This window comes from Monodelphis domestica, chromosome 2 (assembly GCF_027887165.1).
Source record: "Monodelphis domestica isolate mMonDom1 chromosome 2, mMonDom1.pri, whole genome shotgun sequence".
NCBI classification, from domain to species: domain Eukaryota; kingdom Metazoa; phylum Chordata; class Mammalia; order Didelphimorphia; family Didelphidae; genus Monodelphis; species Monodelphis domestica.
In genome coordinates, this window is record NC_077228.1 from 359,951,956 (window position 1) to 359,970,786 (window position 18,831).

The 18,831-nt window shown below is 34.0% G+C and overlaps 1 protein-coding gene across 1 annotated transcript in view; it reads right to left on the minus strand.

Annotated features, from left to right (window-relative positions):
- Positions 1–998: 998 nt before the first annotated feature.
- Positions 999–18,831, minus strand: part of FBXL4 (F-box and leucine rich repeat protein 4) — a 115,670-nt gene continuing 97,837 nt past the window's right edge. The window contains exons 7-9 of the mRNA XM_001377513.4: positions 15,113–15,184; positions 5,412–5,724; positions 999–1,565 (exon numbers count right to left, since the gene is read on the minus strand). Of these exons, the coding sequence (XP_001377550.1) occupies positions 1,402–1,565; positions 5,412–5,724; positions 15,113–15,184 (549 nt within the window). The 3' untranslated portion in view covers positions 999–1,401. The remainder of the gene's footprint in view (positions 1,566–5,411; positions 5,725–15,112; positions 15,185–18,831) is intronic.

An 18,831-nucleotide genomic window follows, 5' to 3' on the forward strand; every position in this document is an offset into this window, starting at 1 on the left:
GTGGGTGTGGGAGGGCTTTGGAGGAATGGGATTTGGAACTTAATATTAAAAAAAGAATGTTAATAATAAATGATAAATTAAAATGTTAAAAAAAAACATTTCAGCCAAAGCATAGTTTCCCTGAGAAGTAAAACAGAAACATACCTAGTCATTCTGGGAAATTCTCATACATGACTTTCAATCTCTTGTTCTATAAAATCATTAAGAAAACTGAAAAATAGCTCAAAAACTAACCCGTTTAAATCCTCCAGTCCCTGTTTTGTTTTGTTTTGCCTTGTTTTTAACTATGCTCATAATGTGATGTTAATGTTAGCCATAAATAGCGAAACTGCCAAATTCAGGTAGTAAAAGGAAGAAAAAAGTTCTGAACAGGTATCAAATTGAATACTTAGTTTATGAATGAGAGTTGGATGTGGTCTTGTTCTACACAAAGTGAGTGTTTTCTCTTTTATATCAGTCAAGTATTCAATCCAAGGAAGAGTTGCTGATATATATTATCATGGATCATATATTTTTCAGTGTTTCATATGGTAAGCAGATGCAGCACAAGTCAACACAATCCAAGGTGACAGGAATTTGAGAAGAAAATTGCTTTTGGGTTCTCTATACATTATCAGTTATGTGACAGTAAGTACTTGACACCAATATTATATATACAGTAGCTAGAAGAAGTAGGCAATTTTCTTTCCTTTTTGTTTCTGCTACAGATTCCCAGAGGGTTCTTTTGTGCCTGTACTATATTATTAAAGGTGTACTATAAAATATCATTGTGTGTCATCTTTTTAAAAGGGAATAAACACCTCCTACCAAATATATTATAGATTAAAATGAGTAGGTCCAAGTCTATTACCCACTCTTCCCGCAAAATTAGGAGAAAGTAAAATTTCTTTCAAAATTTCTTTTTTCTGTGATAAAATATTACATGTTAGAGCACAAAAGCTTTTTAGTAAACACTGATTTTAAATTCCATAACTCAGTAAATAAAGGAACCTGGTAAATGTCATTCCTTATTGCTAGATGTGGAAAATTAACTTTATTTTTATATAAATATCACAGTACTTTATTGCACAAAATGCTCCTTTACATATGAGTTAAAATTTTTACATTAAATTATTTTAGGTTGAATTTCTAAGTATTATTGATTAAAACGTGCATTACCACTGATTAATGAGTAAAACAGCTAGACAGAATAATAAGAATTATTATTAATAATTCCCCACTGTTCATATTATATCTTTATAGATGCTCCTTATTTTATGAAAATGATTTGATCTTTTCCCTTGATTTGAATTATTTATTTTCCATTTAAGAAGTATATATCTACTTCTATATACCCTGAAAATAAACACAACCAATCACATGATGTTAAATTAATTCCATTGCAGCCCATAGAGTAGTGAATCACTGAGTGAAGCTCTTTTTAATGAACACATTAGGAAAACTGGCATTCAATTCTAGAACAACTCTATTATCAATCTGTGAACAGAAGGACACATCAAGTAAAGAAAGATTTTTACAAGATTCCAGCAATTTTCTTAAAGATGCAGGGCTTACCATTCTTGTTCCTGTTAAGAAAAAAAGAAGGTTAAAGCAAATTGTTTACATAAAAATAAGCTTGTAATGGAATGACTTCATTATGTATTATTTCACAGAAAATGAATTGCTCTTTTTTAAGATAACATAAATTTGCATACCTTTGATCACTAGAAATTCCCGTGATAATTTAATGACTCCTATTTCTAAAAATTTGAATTTCCTCTCTTTTATGAGGTTTTGGACATTAGATTTTGGAAATATTTTTCATATCATATGAAGAAAAATGTCAGTCATCTGCAGTTCTATTTTTCTCACTCTAAAATAAGTATCACAGTAATGGAAATAATTTTGGCCCAACTAGGGTTCCTCAGAAAATAATGATCTGTGACACACAAGGAAGATTTTTAAAGAAGTACGACAGAATCATAAAAAAAAAAATCAACCTTGAGAAGTATATGTGAGTTTCTTAGAGATGACCCTTTTCTATTGAAATATTTAAGGAAACATGACATAAGAATTTGGTTTGATTATTGGTAACTTCTAGCTATGACCCACTGGTGTAGTGGGAAAAGTACTGCTTCTGGAATCAGAAAACTTAGATTTTAGGTACAGTTCTATTTTTAATTAGTTAATGACCTTACATTAGTCATTTCATGTCTAGGCTTCAGTTTTCGCATCTATAAAATCAAGCTAGAAAGGATAGAATAGAAAGGTCCTAAATATCTTTAACATTCTGTAACAGTTGATCTTTGCTCATCTTTTTTTCATTAAAACATCCCCCTTCTTAACATCCTAATTTCTCTTTATTGGCACTACCTTTTAAAAAGTCATCTAGCTCCAAAGCCTTAGTTATTTTTTATTTCCTCACCCCAATTCAATCAGTTGCCAAGACTTACAGAAGCTACTTTTACAGTATTTATCATATTTCTCTTGTTCCCTTCCACTCACATTGATACCATCCAGTCAGTTGAGGTTCTTATTACCTCTCACTTGGATAATTGCAATAGCATTAGGAATAAAAGTTTCTGTCTCTAGTTTTTTCCGGTCTAAAATCCATCTTCAAAGAGGCAGCTAGTTGGTACAAGAGATTGAGTAGCAGGCATGGAATCAGAATGAATTAAGTTTAAATCTAGTCTCAGACACCTCCTAGCTGTGTACTCTGGGAAAGTCACTTAACCTCTGTTTGCCTCATTTTTTTTTTCAAATGTAGAATGGGGATAATAATAACATCTACCTCACAAGATTGTTGTGAGGATCAAATGAGATAATAATTGTAAAGTTCTTACTACAGTGCCTAGTACATATAATAAATGATGTTGACTTCCCATTCCTGGAAAATGATTTTTCTAATGAATATGCCTGACTTGGGTACCACTGCCCCATATCAAAAACTTCTGCTGTTCCCGATGCTAATGGGGTTAAAATGCAAACTATTTAACCTTTCATTCAAGACCCAATACAATCTGACTCCAAACTACCTATCCATATTTAATACATTCTACTCTCTTTTAAACACTCTATTTCAGTCAAACAGTGCATTCATCTATGTCATTTTTTCCTGAAATGTACTCCCTCCATATTACTACTGGTTGAAATCTTTCATTTCTTTTCAAGAATCAGGTCAGGAGTGACCTCCTCTATGATATCTTCACTGATTTCACTGAATCTCAAGTTTGAAAAAGATCTCAGAGACCACTGCACCCAAATTTATAAGGCATATAGAGTGCCTTATAAATGCACTATATGTGTATAATTCTAAATTGCCTTCTAGAATGGCTAGACCAATTCACAGTTCCACCATTTTTATACAATATGTCTGTTTTTCTTGAGCCCTTTAATAACTGTCACTTTCCTTTCTTGTCATCTTTGACAAAACAATAGGTATGAAGTTAAACTTCAGAAATATTTTAATTTGCACTTCTTTTATGAATAGTGATTTGGAGCATTTTTTCATAACAGCACAAACAACTTATACTGGAGCTTGAATTTGATCTTTTAAGAACTTCCTGTTTAGATCTTTTGATCATTGGCCTACTCTTGTTCTTACAGATTTTACCATTTCCATGTATATCTTGGATAGTCACATTTATCTCATTTATGTTCAACATGTTATAATTGTTGTCTATGTTTTCTCCCCCAGCATATCCTTACAGTGTATCCTTTTTTAGTACTTCTCCTCCACCTTTACAATAAAGTAATGAAAATGAAGGGAAGTTATTAAAATAAGTGATATAAAACTGTAGCAATCCCCTTTAATTTCATTGACCTACTCTCTTTCCTTTGTCTAGATTCTAATCACTGGTTATTACAATTTTTTCTTTTCTTTTAAATCCCCCTTTTAGGATTTACCATCATATACTCTTCTCACAACCAGATTAGAACAAATATTAAGGTTTACTCCTTTATTATTCCTTTTTTACACTTGTGTATTCCTTTTATTCTCCTTTTTCTTTTCCTCTTAAACCTATGAGAAAAAAAACTAAGTCACCCCCAGGAACTCTGTGTTATTTAACAGCCTTGATATCCTTTGAAGTTTTCAAGGTTTTGAAATAACAGATTTCTTTTCATTCTATTATGTTATCACATCAGTCATTATACAGCCCCCTTCAAGTGGCCTTGGCATAAATCCCTAAAAACAGAAAATACCAACAACTAGGAAAGGAAACCCCAAATAGGAGTCACAAAAATTCTGACACAACTGGAAATGACTGAACAACATAATGAATTCACAGGTAGATATAAAGAATGTTTCATATGATGAATGTATAAATCAAATAAAGAGTGAGAAGGGACTTCAAAATAGCTATATTTGGGCAAATCTTCAGTTGTTAGATCTTTAAAGATGGCAATTCCACACTTTTCTTTAAGAACTAGTTCACTGTTAATTAAGGGAAGGTGGGGGTAGGAGCAGCTAAGAAGCTCAATGGATTGAGTGCTAGGCCTGGAAATCATTCTAGATTCAAATCTGGCCTCAGATACTTCCTATTTGTATAGCCTGGGCAAGTCACTTAACTCCAATTGCCTGGCCCTTACTGCTCTTGTGCCTTGGAAGAAAATATCTAGTATTGATTCTAAGGTGGAAGATAAGGATTAAAAACAAACAAACAACCTGTTCAGTGTTTAAATAATTTATCTAAGATTGTTCTTATATATAAATCTTATATCATAGGTTAAGTGCATTTCCTAGTATTCAGCCCTCAATGAGAATATCTAGTTGCTCCTTCATTTATTTAAAAATCACTATTAACTAATTTCAGTCGTCTCATCAGATTAGAAATACAATACTTATAGCCTGATTTGTTTTTGTTCTTTTTATCATTTGTTTGTCTGGCCTCCTGATTTCACCTGTGTAGAAAGATCTGTCTACTAATGCAAATATATATGCAAATGTATAGCAATTTATGTCCTTAGAGAGTTGCCTAGGAAACTAAGCCATTAAGCAATTGCTTAGGTCAGACAGTAAATACTTGTCAGAGGTTACACTTGAATTCAGGTCTTCTTGACCCTTGATCTTATATTTGTTAGAGATAAGACTTGAACTTAGGTGTTCTTGATTTATTATTTTAACCTTTATAATGAATTTTATCAGTCAACCCTTCAATCTTCTCTTTTGATCATCCTATAAGATCTCCCAAATGATAAACATTTTGGTTTAAACTGTGTCTTGTGATGCTGCCACTCTCTTAAGAATTTATTAAGTCCTTAAAAAAAAAGAAATAATTACTCTCTATTTTCTTTTGTACTTTGTATGGGACCTAACTTGGGATGCCAAATTTATACTTGTTTAGGAGGTTCTTCTCTACCCAACCCCAACACAAGTTATTCCTATATTAATGAAATATAATTTAAAGATAATTCGTAGTACATTTCCTTACCTAATATATCTAACTGCTGTAAACGAGAGCAATTATTAGCCAGCTCCTCAATATCTGTGTCACACACAGACCTGTTGGCCGTAAGAAAGAGCTTTTGCAAGTTTGGTAGTTTCCGTGCAAGGTTTGCAAAGCATCCAGTACTGCTCTGTAGGGTAGGACACCAACCAAGATCAAGTTCTTCCAAAAGTTGACAACCAGAAGCCAGTTCTGCTATCCCATTTTCAGTAATGTTCTTGCATCTCCAAAGATCCAGGGTACGGAGTTTTTTGCATTTGGTTCCTATCATACTAGCTATCACATCATAGTCTTCAATCTGTGAACCAAACAAAATCAATATTTTGTACACTTTAATCCTCAGAAAAATAAACTTTAAAAACATTATTAAAGTCTTAATAATCCATCAAAGTTTGCAAGAATATATATGTGCACAACTTGGAGGGATCTACAAGAAAGAACACTATCCACATTCAGAGGAAAAACTGTGGGAGTAGAAACACAGAAGAAAAACAACTTCTTGAATACATGGGTTGAAGTGATATGGCTGGGGATGTAGACTCTAAATGAACATCCTAATGCAAACATCAACAACATGGAAATGGGTTCTGATCAAGGACACATGTAATACCCAGTGAAATTGCGCATCGGCTACTGGAAGGGGTGGAGGGAGGGGATTGAGGGAAAGAATATGATTCTTTTAACTAAGGAATAATGTTCTAAATTGACTAAATAAAATTTTCAAAAAAAAAAGAATATATGCGTGCAGTTCAATCTTGGCTTTTGTCATACCAAGGGATTACCTAAACAATTGTTGCAGCCCCATAACTTAGCTGTCATAGAAACTTCCCCCTTTATTGCCACAATTTGAAATTTTCTTCCCCTTAATATCTTCTTTTTTCTCCCAAACTCCAATTGCCTGGAGTTGATAGTCCCTCCCTAGTTCTCTAGGCAGGTGAAGATTGGGGAATAAGGAGGCAAGACCAGTGAGTGTGAGAGAGGAAAGGGTAAACCCACAAGATTCCTCTTCTATCTGATCCAATCACTCAGTGCTATGGCTGAGTGCTAGCCCAGTACTAGCCTGATGTAATAATGCAGCATTTCTGCTCTCCCCTCACTTCTACCAATTCATTCGCTGTCCTTTATGGACTGAGTTGTATTCTTTCCCCTGGGACTATACACTATGCATTTTGTTATATATATATAAAAGTGCTACCATTTTCTACCTATTTGACTGGCCTTACCATGTCTACCTGAAAAGAGAGTCGGTGGGGAAGGAAGATAGGATGGGGCCTTTAAATTGTTGCCTATTCCATGAGTTGATGTGAACTGCTCCCACCCCAAATCCAAGAGGAAAGAGAAACAGACAGGCCAATACCTCAACATAAGGCAGAAAAGAGGATGGTAGGGAACTAGTCTAGGACTTTCTCTAGAGTTTATATTAACAAGAGGAATTGCCCCTAAAGTTCCCTGCCCATCACTTCTGGTATTTCCTTCTCGGTCCCTCATCCCACTTTAGTATCTTTCTTGTACCTAATTTTGAGAGTGCTTTACTCCTGATCTCATCTCCCCAAACTCTATCCTGTTAGAGATACAACCTCCAGTTTATTTATAGCTGTGAGCTAGAGGTCTTGCCTGGTAAATGAAGGAGGGTATTCTCTTTCTGCCACAAGAAAAAATAGACCAAATAGCCTCTCAAGTTGGAATTCTGAATATACTTTTTCCCTAGGCACATTATTATACAATTATTAGCTTCTCTAGTACTTTAGTGTTATGGATCATATGATAACATAGATTGTTTTGAGGATATTACCTATCACTACTTAGAATGTTGTTTCTATAGGAATATGTTTCAAGGTTCAAACACTAAACTTACATCTGAACTTTTCAGATACAATCCTTTTACAGATTGGGGTTTGCTTGTATGTTCACATTCTTATTAATAAAGATCTGCCCACTAATATTTGAACATCATTAGCATACCATAAAATGACAAAAAATTCACAATTTAACAGAAATTATTCAACAAAATTCTATTCATAATGAATTCATGAACTAAATATAAATTCATTTTAAGGAGAAGCATCATCAAGTTTTATGCTTTTTTGGGGGGGTCCTAATACTGCCATATTGTGCTTATAATTGGGCTCTTGAATCTCAACCCACCAGGAAAGTCTCCTACTGGATGTGCTACTATTAACTTCATGCCAAGAGCTGTTTGCCTAAGAAGAATATTTATTTTGTTAGGTTTATTAAATACCACCTATGTATAGTAACAGGCCCCTAATGAAGATAGTAGTAATCAGTTAAACAAACCATTTGGTTTGGAATTGAATGGATATAACTGAAATAATCTACTATTATAATGTGTGAGTATCAACAAGTTACTAAACAACTATAAGTCACAAAAACTGTAGTTTGGAAACTTCTATCCAAAAATGAACATTTTAGTCCTTAGCTTCATATATTGCCATCTCTTGCTGCTGATGGATACTGAATAAATGTTGCTCAGTTGCCTGAAGAAAAGAAAAACACAGTAAGGTGATAGAAAAAAAAGTATAAATTATGTGTAAATGAGTTGATTTGAATATAACATAATAAAGTATGAAAGTATTAAGGTAGTTATGGCTGGTGAAATAACCACCAAAATTATTAAATTTTAAGCATAAGCTATATTCCTAATGAGAACAACATGAAAGCAACAGTGAAGTGAATGATAAAAGTTTCCCATAACATCTTACAGTTTCACTTTTAGAATATCAATTTCATTATTTTGAGGTATAGAGTATAGAATAACTTACAATTTAATTTAACTATATTTTGTTGGAGAGTTACTTATTTTTTAATTATTATAAAAATTGTGCCTATGCCTTTGTTACAACTATCAGCCTAAATTCTTTGTAGCAAAATGTTTTCATTTTTATAATGGAAGTCAAAGAGAAGATGGAATCCAGAATAGCAAAGTGGGAGATAAGGCATTTGTTCTCCTAAGTGAGAAAACCTGCAAAACACAAATTTTAGATTTTATAATTGAGCAATTAAAAGTATTTTTACATTAACAGAATAGTTTTGATAAGGCTAAATTTATAGGCTTTGGATCTCAAACAGCATGTAGACTGAGTATGTAGACTATGTGTATATGTGTGTATGTGTTTCTACTACCAATATAGCACTTTTAAATAAATTTTAAATAAGTAAATAATAATAAAATTTTAAAATAAATGACGAATAATTATTCAGCACCTTTCCTCCTAAAAGTTCAAAGATCTCATATTTATTATCACATTCATTTTCACATCTTTGTTACTTTTAAAAACAATTTCTATAGGATCAGGTTTCATTACTTTTCAGAGAGGGGGAAAAAAGTACAAAGAGGTAATAAAGGACTTGATCAGCATCACAAAATTGGTGGGCAGCAAATAAGAATATGAAGTTAAGTCTTCTGAATGTCAAACTAGCATTTCTCTTTATGGTAAATGGTGTTGCCTGTTATAAAGTAAACATATTTAGAATTGTCAAAATATAAAGCATATGGCCAATTTTATTTATAAAGGGGTTTATAACTGAGTAGGTTATTAAAAATCTACCCTTACTTTTTTTCTCTTTGTTTGTCAATGAACTATTTCACTAGTACTTAGCATATCTGACAAAAAGAAGACATCATAGAAAATGCTACTTGTTAATAGATACGGTAAAATGTTTGGTGGGAAAGAAGGCTGAAACTGGACAAGGTGAACTGACAGTGTAGAATGGAAGAAAGAGGACTAAATTGTAAGGACAGAGGAGGGCTGTGATCCTGGCTGTAACTGTTATTTGTTCTTAGGTAAATCAAACTCTAAAAGAACCTTTTAAACTAAATTATCTCTATGGTTCTGTTAGTCTTAAGACCCTAGAAAATGTTTTATGTTTCCTATAACTTTGGGATTTTAATTGTTTATATTGCAATTTTTGAAAATGACCATGAGTAGCATATAGCTGAGTGCATTAAAAAAGTCAAATTAGAATGAGATGATAGGAACACAATACAATTTAACAGTTGGAAGGGAACTTGGAAGTTATTTAATCCACTTATGTTACCAACTTCTTATCAAGGCTGTTCATTTTATTTTTGTAAAACTCTGTTAGTAAGGTTATTGAATAAAATGGGTCTCCCTGTGACTTCTCCACATTGGTCATAATACTATTGTCTGGGCTGGACAGAGGAAATCAATTTCTTTTTTTCAGATTACTATTCTTTAATACTATTTACTATTCTTTAAAAATGGCTATCACATCATAGGATCCCAGGCTCTGGAAGTGGAACTGACCATAGATATCATTTAATCCAACACCTTTATTTTGTAGATAAGGGAACTGGAGTCCTGAGCAATTATATGACTTTTTCAAGGTCATGGAATTAATAAATAATACTCAGAATTCACATACAGGTCCTGTGTCTCCTAATCCAAGGTTCTTTCTGCTATGCCAGGTTACCTCTGTATATCCTATCTTCTCTACAGTAAACATCTTTAGTTTCTCAACTGCTCTTTCTAGAGCATGGTTTCATGACTCCATATCATCCTGGTTACTCTGTTATCAGGGTGTTCTATCTTGTCATTGTTACTTCTAAGATTCAGTGCCCAGAACTAAAAACACAATATTCTGGATGTGGTTTGAAAAAGTTTGTTAGATTTAAATTAATAACTCCAGGTTCTTATTTTCCATAGAGTTTAAAATAATAATCACTTGAAATAGAGAAAGCAGATATATAGAGATTTAAGCCTAATCTAACCTAACCCTGACGATGTGGCTCTCTACATGGCTGTCTCTCTCAGCCATGGCACTCCTCTGCCATTGTCCAAGGGAATAGAGGGCATAGGTCCTGCACTATGTCCTTTTATCATCCCACACACACATCACCTGTGCAGTAGTCCAACAGGCATGCAAAATGGGATGCGGGAAGTAGGTAGACAATACAGGAGGGGGTTGGAGATGGAAATTCCCTTTACACAATACTATATTTCCATTCATTCAGACTAAGATTTTATTAGCTCTTTTGGTTGTTAATTCACAGGAGATTTATATTGAGCTTGCAGTTCATCAAAATCCCTAGAGTTTTTTTCATATTAACTACTTTCTCCCTCATCCTATATATGATTTTTAAAAAACTTAAACGCAAGGCTTTGTATTTGGTTTTATTTCATTATTTCAATCTGTTGAAATTCTTATTCATTTACTCAGTATATTAGTTATTCTTTCTAGATTTATGTCATCTAAAAATTTCACAAGTATGTCCTCCATATATTCTCCAAGCTATCGATTAGTGTTGAATGGAAATGGGCTAAGTACAGATCCCCAGGGTGCTGCAAAAGACAACTCCCTTCAGGCTGACATTGATTCAGCACTCTTTGGGGTCAAGAATGTCTACAATCTTTCTCTAACACATTAAGAACTGAAAACTTTTCAAAGAGTTTCACAAATACCACCATCACTGTAAAAGAATGGATTAAAAAAATGACACACTGGAATATGTGGTTTGATCATTGGTGTGGGCTATTTATAGAGTTCACTTTCATCACAATATTGTCATTTTGTCTTTCTGAAAATAAAGATAAATGTCAGAAAATATTCTGCACAATTAGAATTGTATCAGTATTAACTATTATCTCCACCTACCCTCAAATCTCATCTTTGTGATCCTAGATGCAAAGAGTAATAATGTAAACATTTTGATGGCTTTATTCACCACTTAGTATGGATCTCACTAAAAGAATGTTATGGGGTTTTATATCCTACTCAATTTTGCTCATTTTTTTCATGATTTTTACATAACAGTGGTGTTAAGTAATAATAAACATCAGTTCCAAGTACATGCAGGTACAACTTCATACTTTCTTTTGTTTTATCTCCTTTCTCTCAGGCCTCATTTTAAAGAAAAATTATTTTGCAAGGATCTAATCTATGTGATATCTTTGAGATGTCAGATTAAACTTTCTTCCAAATGGAAAATTCTTCAGTTTATCATCTACTCATCGGAGCCAAAGCCCTAACTCTATTTCAACACTAAAATCTTTTGTGTGTCCAACAGGGCTGAAGTTTTTACCCTAGACTAACATTCTATTTTAGAATGGTACAATTAAGATATTCCACAGAAAATATGAAACAAATTTAATTCTTCTTCATAATTAATACAGCATGTTGACCTGAAAATTAACCTGGAAAGAGCACAAGTATCAGTCTTTACTAGGTTAAGTGCCACATGTGGTTATTAACAGCATAAAGATAAAATTAACACAACAATATTTTCACTGAAGTGTTATTCCAAAGCTATATTATCGTGTAAAGGTGACCTTACGTTAGTGTTGACTAACATTTTTGAGTTCCAAGTGCCCAAACTGCAACTTCAAGCTGATTGTGAGCCCCCTGCATTACACCAGACACTGAAGGGAGGACATGCTTACATTGGTCTGCTGGGCAGAGGAGCAGATTATGCAAAAATGTCCTTGGGCACTGGGAAGAGAGGAAATGGAGCAGTTCCCCCAGTGCCAGTCTGGCATGTGTGCCAATACTTTGCCAACACTGCCCTAAATTCTCAAAAGAAAAGCCAAAAGGAAGGAAGCACTGGTGGACTCTATCATCCTGTAAAACTATCAGACAGGCACATCCTCAGCATGTTAATTATAACAATTCATTACCCCATTCACCATCGAAAATCTTTTATAGTCTGAAGTATGCCAGAAATGATGAATGCCAACCTGCCTTTTTGCAAACTAATATGCAAGAAAACTAAGATCAATGTGGTATTAAACTACTAGTAGCAAGTGTTCTCTTCCTTAATTACATTGGTAAATTCTGGAGAATGCTATTATATAATATATATATATATATATATATAATAATGAGATTTCTAGAAATTTTTCCTTAGAACCAGCTTATGGATTATTCAATAAGACAAGGTCAACAGAAATCTTAATACAATGGGATCAAACACAAGGTAAATGCTCATGGGCCCAGTCAAATGGGTTTAAACTTTAAAAAATGTTGCTTGGTAAGCTGAAATGATAGGTACTGTAATAAGGCATTGGAATGTGGTAGGTGAGAGGAGCATTTCAAAGCAAATGCACCTTGGGATATTGTTAGGAAGGAATCTTTTTAAAGGTAGTGATGAAAGTAACATTTTGGCAATTACTCAGTGCTTGTGTACTAGGGAACAACCACAGTAGTAACAATATCTAATTTGAGGAATAATGAGGAAAAAAGAATCCTACCAAAGGCAAGAAGATGGGGCTGCCAAGATAAAATATAACCCCTGCCAGATTCCGTCCACTTAAGTATTAGCTACACATAAATATACTTGTAGCTGGCTCCTGCATCCTTACTCAGAAATCTATGAAAATGACCCCTGAATATGATTTTTATCTTGGGTCTTAGGTGGCAGCAGAATTCATTCATTTATTCATACATTCATACAAGTTATCTAGTTAATGTTGATTAGACACATCTTATATCCATTGTGCCAGTTGAAGGAAGGAAAGGAAGGATGGAGAGGATGAAAATATAAATAAGGCATAGTTCTCTCTCTCTCTATATATATATATATATATATATATATTTTTTTTTCCTTCAGATCAAGTAAGGACAGGTTAAAGAAACTAGGCACATATACAGAGTCAGGAAAAGACCAGATGTCTCAATCTGAATACAAAGAGGACTATGTTATTTTAGAGCAGAAAAAAAAGTAGATCTAAAATTGGGAAAATCAACACTGTCAGTAAACATTTATTGAATACTATAGCTACTATGTGCCAGGCACTGTGCTAAACACTTGGGGAATACAAGGAAAGGTGACAATAGTCTTTGCTATTAAAAAACTCACAGTCTAGCAAGGTGGATACCAACTATATTCAAATAAGCTGAACATAGGATAAACTGAAGATACTAAATGGAGGGAAAAGTTAAGAATTAGAATTGGGAAAGGCTTCTTGTAGAAGATGGGATTTTAGCTGAGGCTTGAAGGAAGCCAGGAGACAAAGATAAGGGAGCAAAGCATTCTGTGCAGAAGGAATAGCCAGTGAAAATGGCTTGAACTGAGAGATAGGAGTGTCTTGTTAGAAACAGCAAAGTCATTGACACTGAATCACAGACATGTTGCAGAGAGAGCATATGGCATAAGAAAATTGGAAAAGTATTTTTTGGGGTGGCAGGTTTTACAGGGTTTTGAAAACAAAATAGATGATTTTATATTTGATCATGGAAATGATAGGGAGCCATTGGAATTTACTGAGTAGGTAATGCCATGGTCAGATCTGCATTTTAGAATCTCTTTGATAGCTGAACATAAAGGGAGAGGGCAAGCTGGATATTAGTATTGTCAGCTGAAGTCTAAAATGAGACCAAACTCCAGAGTGTCAACATAAGCAGGAACAAGGTAGTCAGTTAATAAAGGTACACACTAGGAATAGACCTTTTTGGCACTAGCTCTGTCATTAGCATTATATAATAGCAGTCTGATATCAGATGCAGAGACCTAGATCCTGAAAGACTAAGGTACTAGGCAAAAGAAAGACACATAAGGCAAGAATTTTGTTACCAAGAGACTAGGATACAAAGTAGAAAGTCTAGTCATGTAAGTGCTGAGATACTAAAAAGTTGTCAGAGATATGGTCAGAGCTGGACCAACATAAAGACTGATTTGCTGTCATGTCCAATGAACATCTGACATGGATCTTTATATTCTTCTCTTCTACGATCAAGATTGGCCAAAGAATCTCTGACAGACTTGAACCTTTAAGTTAGCTTCTGACAAGGTTTGAGAGACAAAGTGAATGTAGTTTTTGTCCTCTGAGTCCACATCATATGGTATTACTGGATCTTCTAGAGACCCTCTTTGGTTTCTGAACAGAACAAGACTAGTGAATCACAGCTGCTATAGATGTTCTTGGCCTAAACAAGGTTTAAAGATCATTTGGGAATCTCAAGTCTGAGTGGCACCACTCTGGTCATTTTGAACCTCCAAACTGCCTATTTAGAGTCTTCCTCTAATAGTTTAAAACCCAAAAGATCTTCTGAATTTGCTCTACTAATATTAAAATTGTTTAGGTGCTCTTCTGATCTTATATTGGAATGAAGGATAGCATTGTCTCATGGTAAGTACAGAACTTTTTATATATGTATAGGCCCAGTAGCATACACAATAGATTTCCATTTTCCTTTGGGAGATAATGGGTTGATTTTATGTCATTTAAACTTCTCTCATATAATCAGCATGAAAAAGATGGAAATCTAATAAGTTCTTTCAGTTTACTTAGAATCACATAATTTTTGAGCTATATGGGATGTTAGATATTATAATTGAGTCCTACTCTCTAATTTTAGAGGTGAAGAAACTGAGGACCAGAGGGACTAGGTGACTTGCCTAAAGTCACTGATCACTAGTAGTAGAGTCAAGGAAGAACCTTTCATGAGACTGACTCTCAGTCTAATAGTTTTCTTAATTTCTATGCCATTCTGTCAGGTAGGAAATATTTCTTAAGCACTTGGCATTCGCCATGCTGCCTCCCTGAGACAATATTATCAGTATTTTGATTATATGAACTTTAATTTAAAAGAAATATCTGAAAGTGGGTGGGAAGGAAAATGAAAGAAAATAATTTACCATTAATCTGGAACAGGACAGGGGATGGGTAGTGTACACAAAAGGGAGTGTGAGAATATTTTCAAATACTTACCATTACACAGCTCCCCAGACTGAGGTGCTGAAGCTCTGAACAGAAGTTCAAAATGCTGAGCAGCGATGTTTGCTGCCATCAGGGACCACATCAGAGGCAAATATGGAAAGTGAAACAAAGAGAAGAGGTCAATTAGACATTAAAGACTGTCACCACTTTCCCTGAAATATAGCTCAAAACCTAGGTTCCAGAAACCACAAATGCCATTTAATGAGTCCCCAGGTGCTCCAACCATTGATTGGCTTAGAGTCAAGGTAATCATTACAAGTCTCAATGTAAGTCACTTTGGATATGGTTTTGCATGCCCTGAAGATACTTATATTCCCTATGACCTCTCTACTCATTTCCCAAAGGAAAACTGTTTGAAAGTCTGGTAAGTTTGAACAACAAGTAAGGCTAAGCCAAAAAAACACAGCGGCCTGGTGACATCCCTAAAGAACAGCAGAGCAGCTCTGACATTCACTGATCAGTTGCTGCCTGATGGAACTGCCAATAGAGTCACAGTGAATCAGGATTGAGCTGGTGACTTTAATGTCAAAGGATTCTCCTTTGCTGACAAGGATACCAACAACCATTGAGCACCTGTCACTAGGAACATGCTGACTGAAACAAATATAATGTGTACTTTACAGTCATGTTTCTGTCACTTAAGCCCCATCCATTTTGTCTCCTGAATAGTGTCTTATCACTAAGGAAACCAAAAGTTGCATTATAAGCTTGGGCATGTCATTTAAAATTATATTTAAATATTAATATTTTAACTTTGTACAAAACAATTCACATTAAGCTGCACATCTTGATCCCATTTCTATAATATTAAAAGTATCTTAAAAGTATTTTAACATGGTAAAAATCTTAGCATTTCAAATAGATCAAACAAAAATCACATCTTCCTAACAAAGGTCTGAAGCTACTTTATAACCTTTGCCTAATCCATGCAAAGCCTTTTGGAATTCTGAAAAGCATCACTACTTTTTTTTTTAAACTGTGTCACTTGGAAAAGTATGATCTAAAACATTCAGTCAAAGCCCAGGTAAGATTCTCACTAGAAACAGAAATTAATGAGGCACTTCAAACAAAATAAATTTATTTTTAAAAAATAGAATCCCTCAAGGAGTTCTACCAAGTATGTTTGTTTTTAAAACCCTTTGCTGTTAGGAATTTCTTTATAATTTTCTCAATTATTGTCATACTTGAACTCCAACAAACTTTAGTACCAGCACAGACTATACCATCAATTACAGTCTCAAGCACTGAACATTAACATTAGAAGGTACATATAGAAGCCTACTCCAAAGTTGTAATCAACTGCCTCATTATGGTAGGAGGTAATCTGTGATGTTCAAAGGCTATTCTACAGTAGAGTACAAACTCACAGATTCTTCCAAGTTGGAAAGCTTTGAGCACAGGCCAGGTAACAGACTGAAAATATGTTTTCCAGGGGCCAGTACAGCTAAATTCAAAGAGCATCATTATGAGATTGTCCTTAGCATAATTAAATTTGTAATCAAAGTAACTCATGAAAATTGACCACAAAGGCAAAAAAACAAATCATGATCTGTGCTGACAGAAAGACCCATATTGAGTCACAGATGCCTGGGGCACTGAAGAATGGACACATTTTATTTATTAAATAGTCATTAGAATCATTAGCCATTTTTCTTTTACAAAATGTTTGTCAGAATTCTTCTTAACGTTTTGATTTACTTCAATTTGTACTTGGAGAGTCATAAAATTCTGAAACTTCCAATATGGGGTAATCCAGAGGACTCTTCTCTCTTAAATGACTCCAGGACCCAGGTAACAAAGCACACAAACCCCCACGGTGTAGATTGTAATCAGATTCCACTTGAAGAAATGTGGTTGTGATCCCTAAGTTGGTCAACTCAAGCATGGATCACTATAGACTTTAAGGTCTTTGATTTTGAGTGGATTGAAATGGAGATGAGCCACGTATCAGCCCATAAAGGGTACTATAAAGCAGTAATCATCAAAACAGTCTGCTATTGGCTAAGAAATAGACTGTTAGATCAGTGGAATAGATTAGATACACGATAGTGATAAATAACCATAGAAATCTAGTTTTTGATAAACCTCCAAATCTGCAGCTTTTGAGATAAGAATTTACTATTTGACAAAAACTACTATGAAATCTGGAAAATAATTTGTCAAAAACTAGTTATAGATCAATATCTCATACCCCACACCAAGATGTGGTCAAAATAGGTAAATAATTTACACATAAAGGGTGATACCATAGACAAATTAAGGAAGTATAGAATAGTTTACCTGTCAGATCTGTGGATAAGGAAAGAATTTATGACCAAACAAGAGACAGAGAACATTACAAAATACAAATTGAATAATTTTGATTATATTAAATTTAAAAAAAAGGTTTGTACAAACAAAATCAATGCAAAATAGCTAATTTTGATTATATTACATTAAAATGTTATATAATTTATATATATAATATATATAATAATATAATATATAATAAAAATATATAAAATAAGCAAAACCAATGCAACCAAAATTTGGGAAAAGAGTGGAAATGGGAAAAATGTTTACAGCAAGTTTATCTGATAACAAGGTGTAATTTTTCAAATATACAGAGAAAATGAGTCAAATTTATAAAAATATGAGTTATTCTCCAATGTATAGTCAAAGGATACAGTTTTCAAAGAAGAAATCAATGCTATCAACAGAAAAAATAAACATCTCTGCCATATAAAGCCCTTCACAATATTCTCTAATACACTCTGCTCTACTTAAGCTGGTCTACTAGATATCATTCACAAAATTCTGCCTTCTGTCACTATGCCTTTGCATAAGCTACTGTCCATGCCTTGAGTACTTTCTCCTTCACTATCACAACAGACTCTTCAGTTCCATTACTCTAGTAGTCTAATTGCTCAGCTCAAGTGGCACCTCTTACAGAGGATTTTCTGGTTCTCAACTAATAACACTTCTTCCTAGAAACTACACTATAAACATTTATATTTATTTATGCATTTATGTTGTTTTCCCTCTGTAAATTGTAAGCTCCCACTTCCCTGGAGATAGAAGATGGTATAGCAGATAGAGGGTCAGGTCTAAAGTCAGGAAGACTCATCTTCCTAAGTTCGAATTTGGTCTTAGACTCTTAGAAGCTGTATGATCCTGGGCAAGTCATTTAACTGTTTGTCTCAGTTTCCTCATCTGTAAAATGAGTTGGAGAAGAAAATGGCAAACCACTCTGGTATCTTTGCTAAAAAAAAACCCTGAATGTGGTCATAAAAAGTTGGACCCGACAGAACAACAACACAGGGCCTGAAACAGCAACTACTCTATAAATGCCCACTAAATCAGTGAATTGAAATGTACTCAAGTATTCAGGTTTCAAATCACTGATAATATCATACTACCTGGCAGATGACAGTGAAACTAAGTACAATGAAAGTTCTCTGCTGATTCAATGTAGCTCCCTGTGCAAACACTGGACATTATTTCCCCCTAAAAACATATTTAAATTTGTAAGCAAGTTTTTGAGCTTGATGAAATTCAATCAACATCTCCTACTGCAAATACATGTTAAGCACTGGGGAAAGATACATTTAAAAAAATGAGAGGAAGTCACTGAATGAGGCAATTAATAGATTATAGTTTTGGGAGAAAAGGCAATGAATAGAAACAAGATTCCAAAGAGGATATGGAGAAGAAGCACTAGATATAGACTG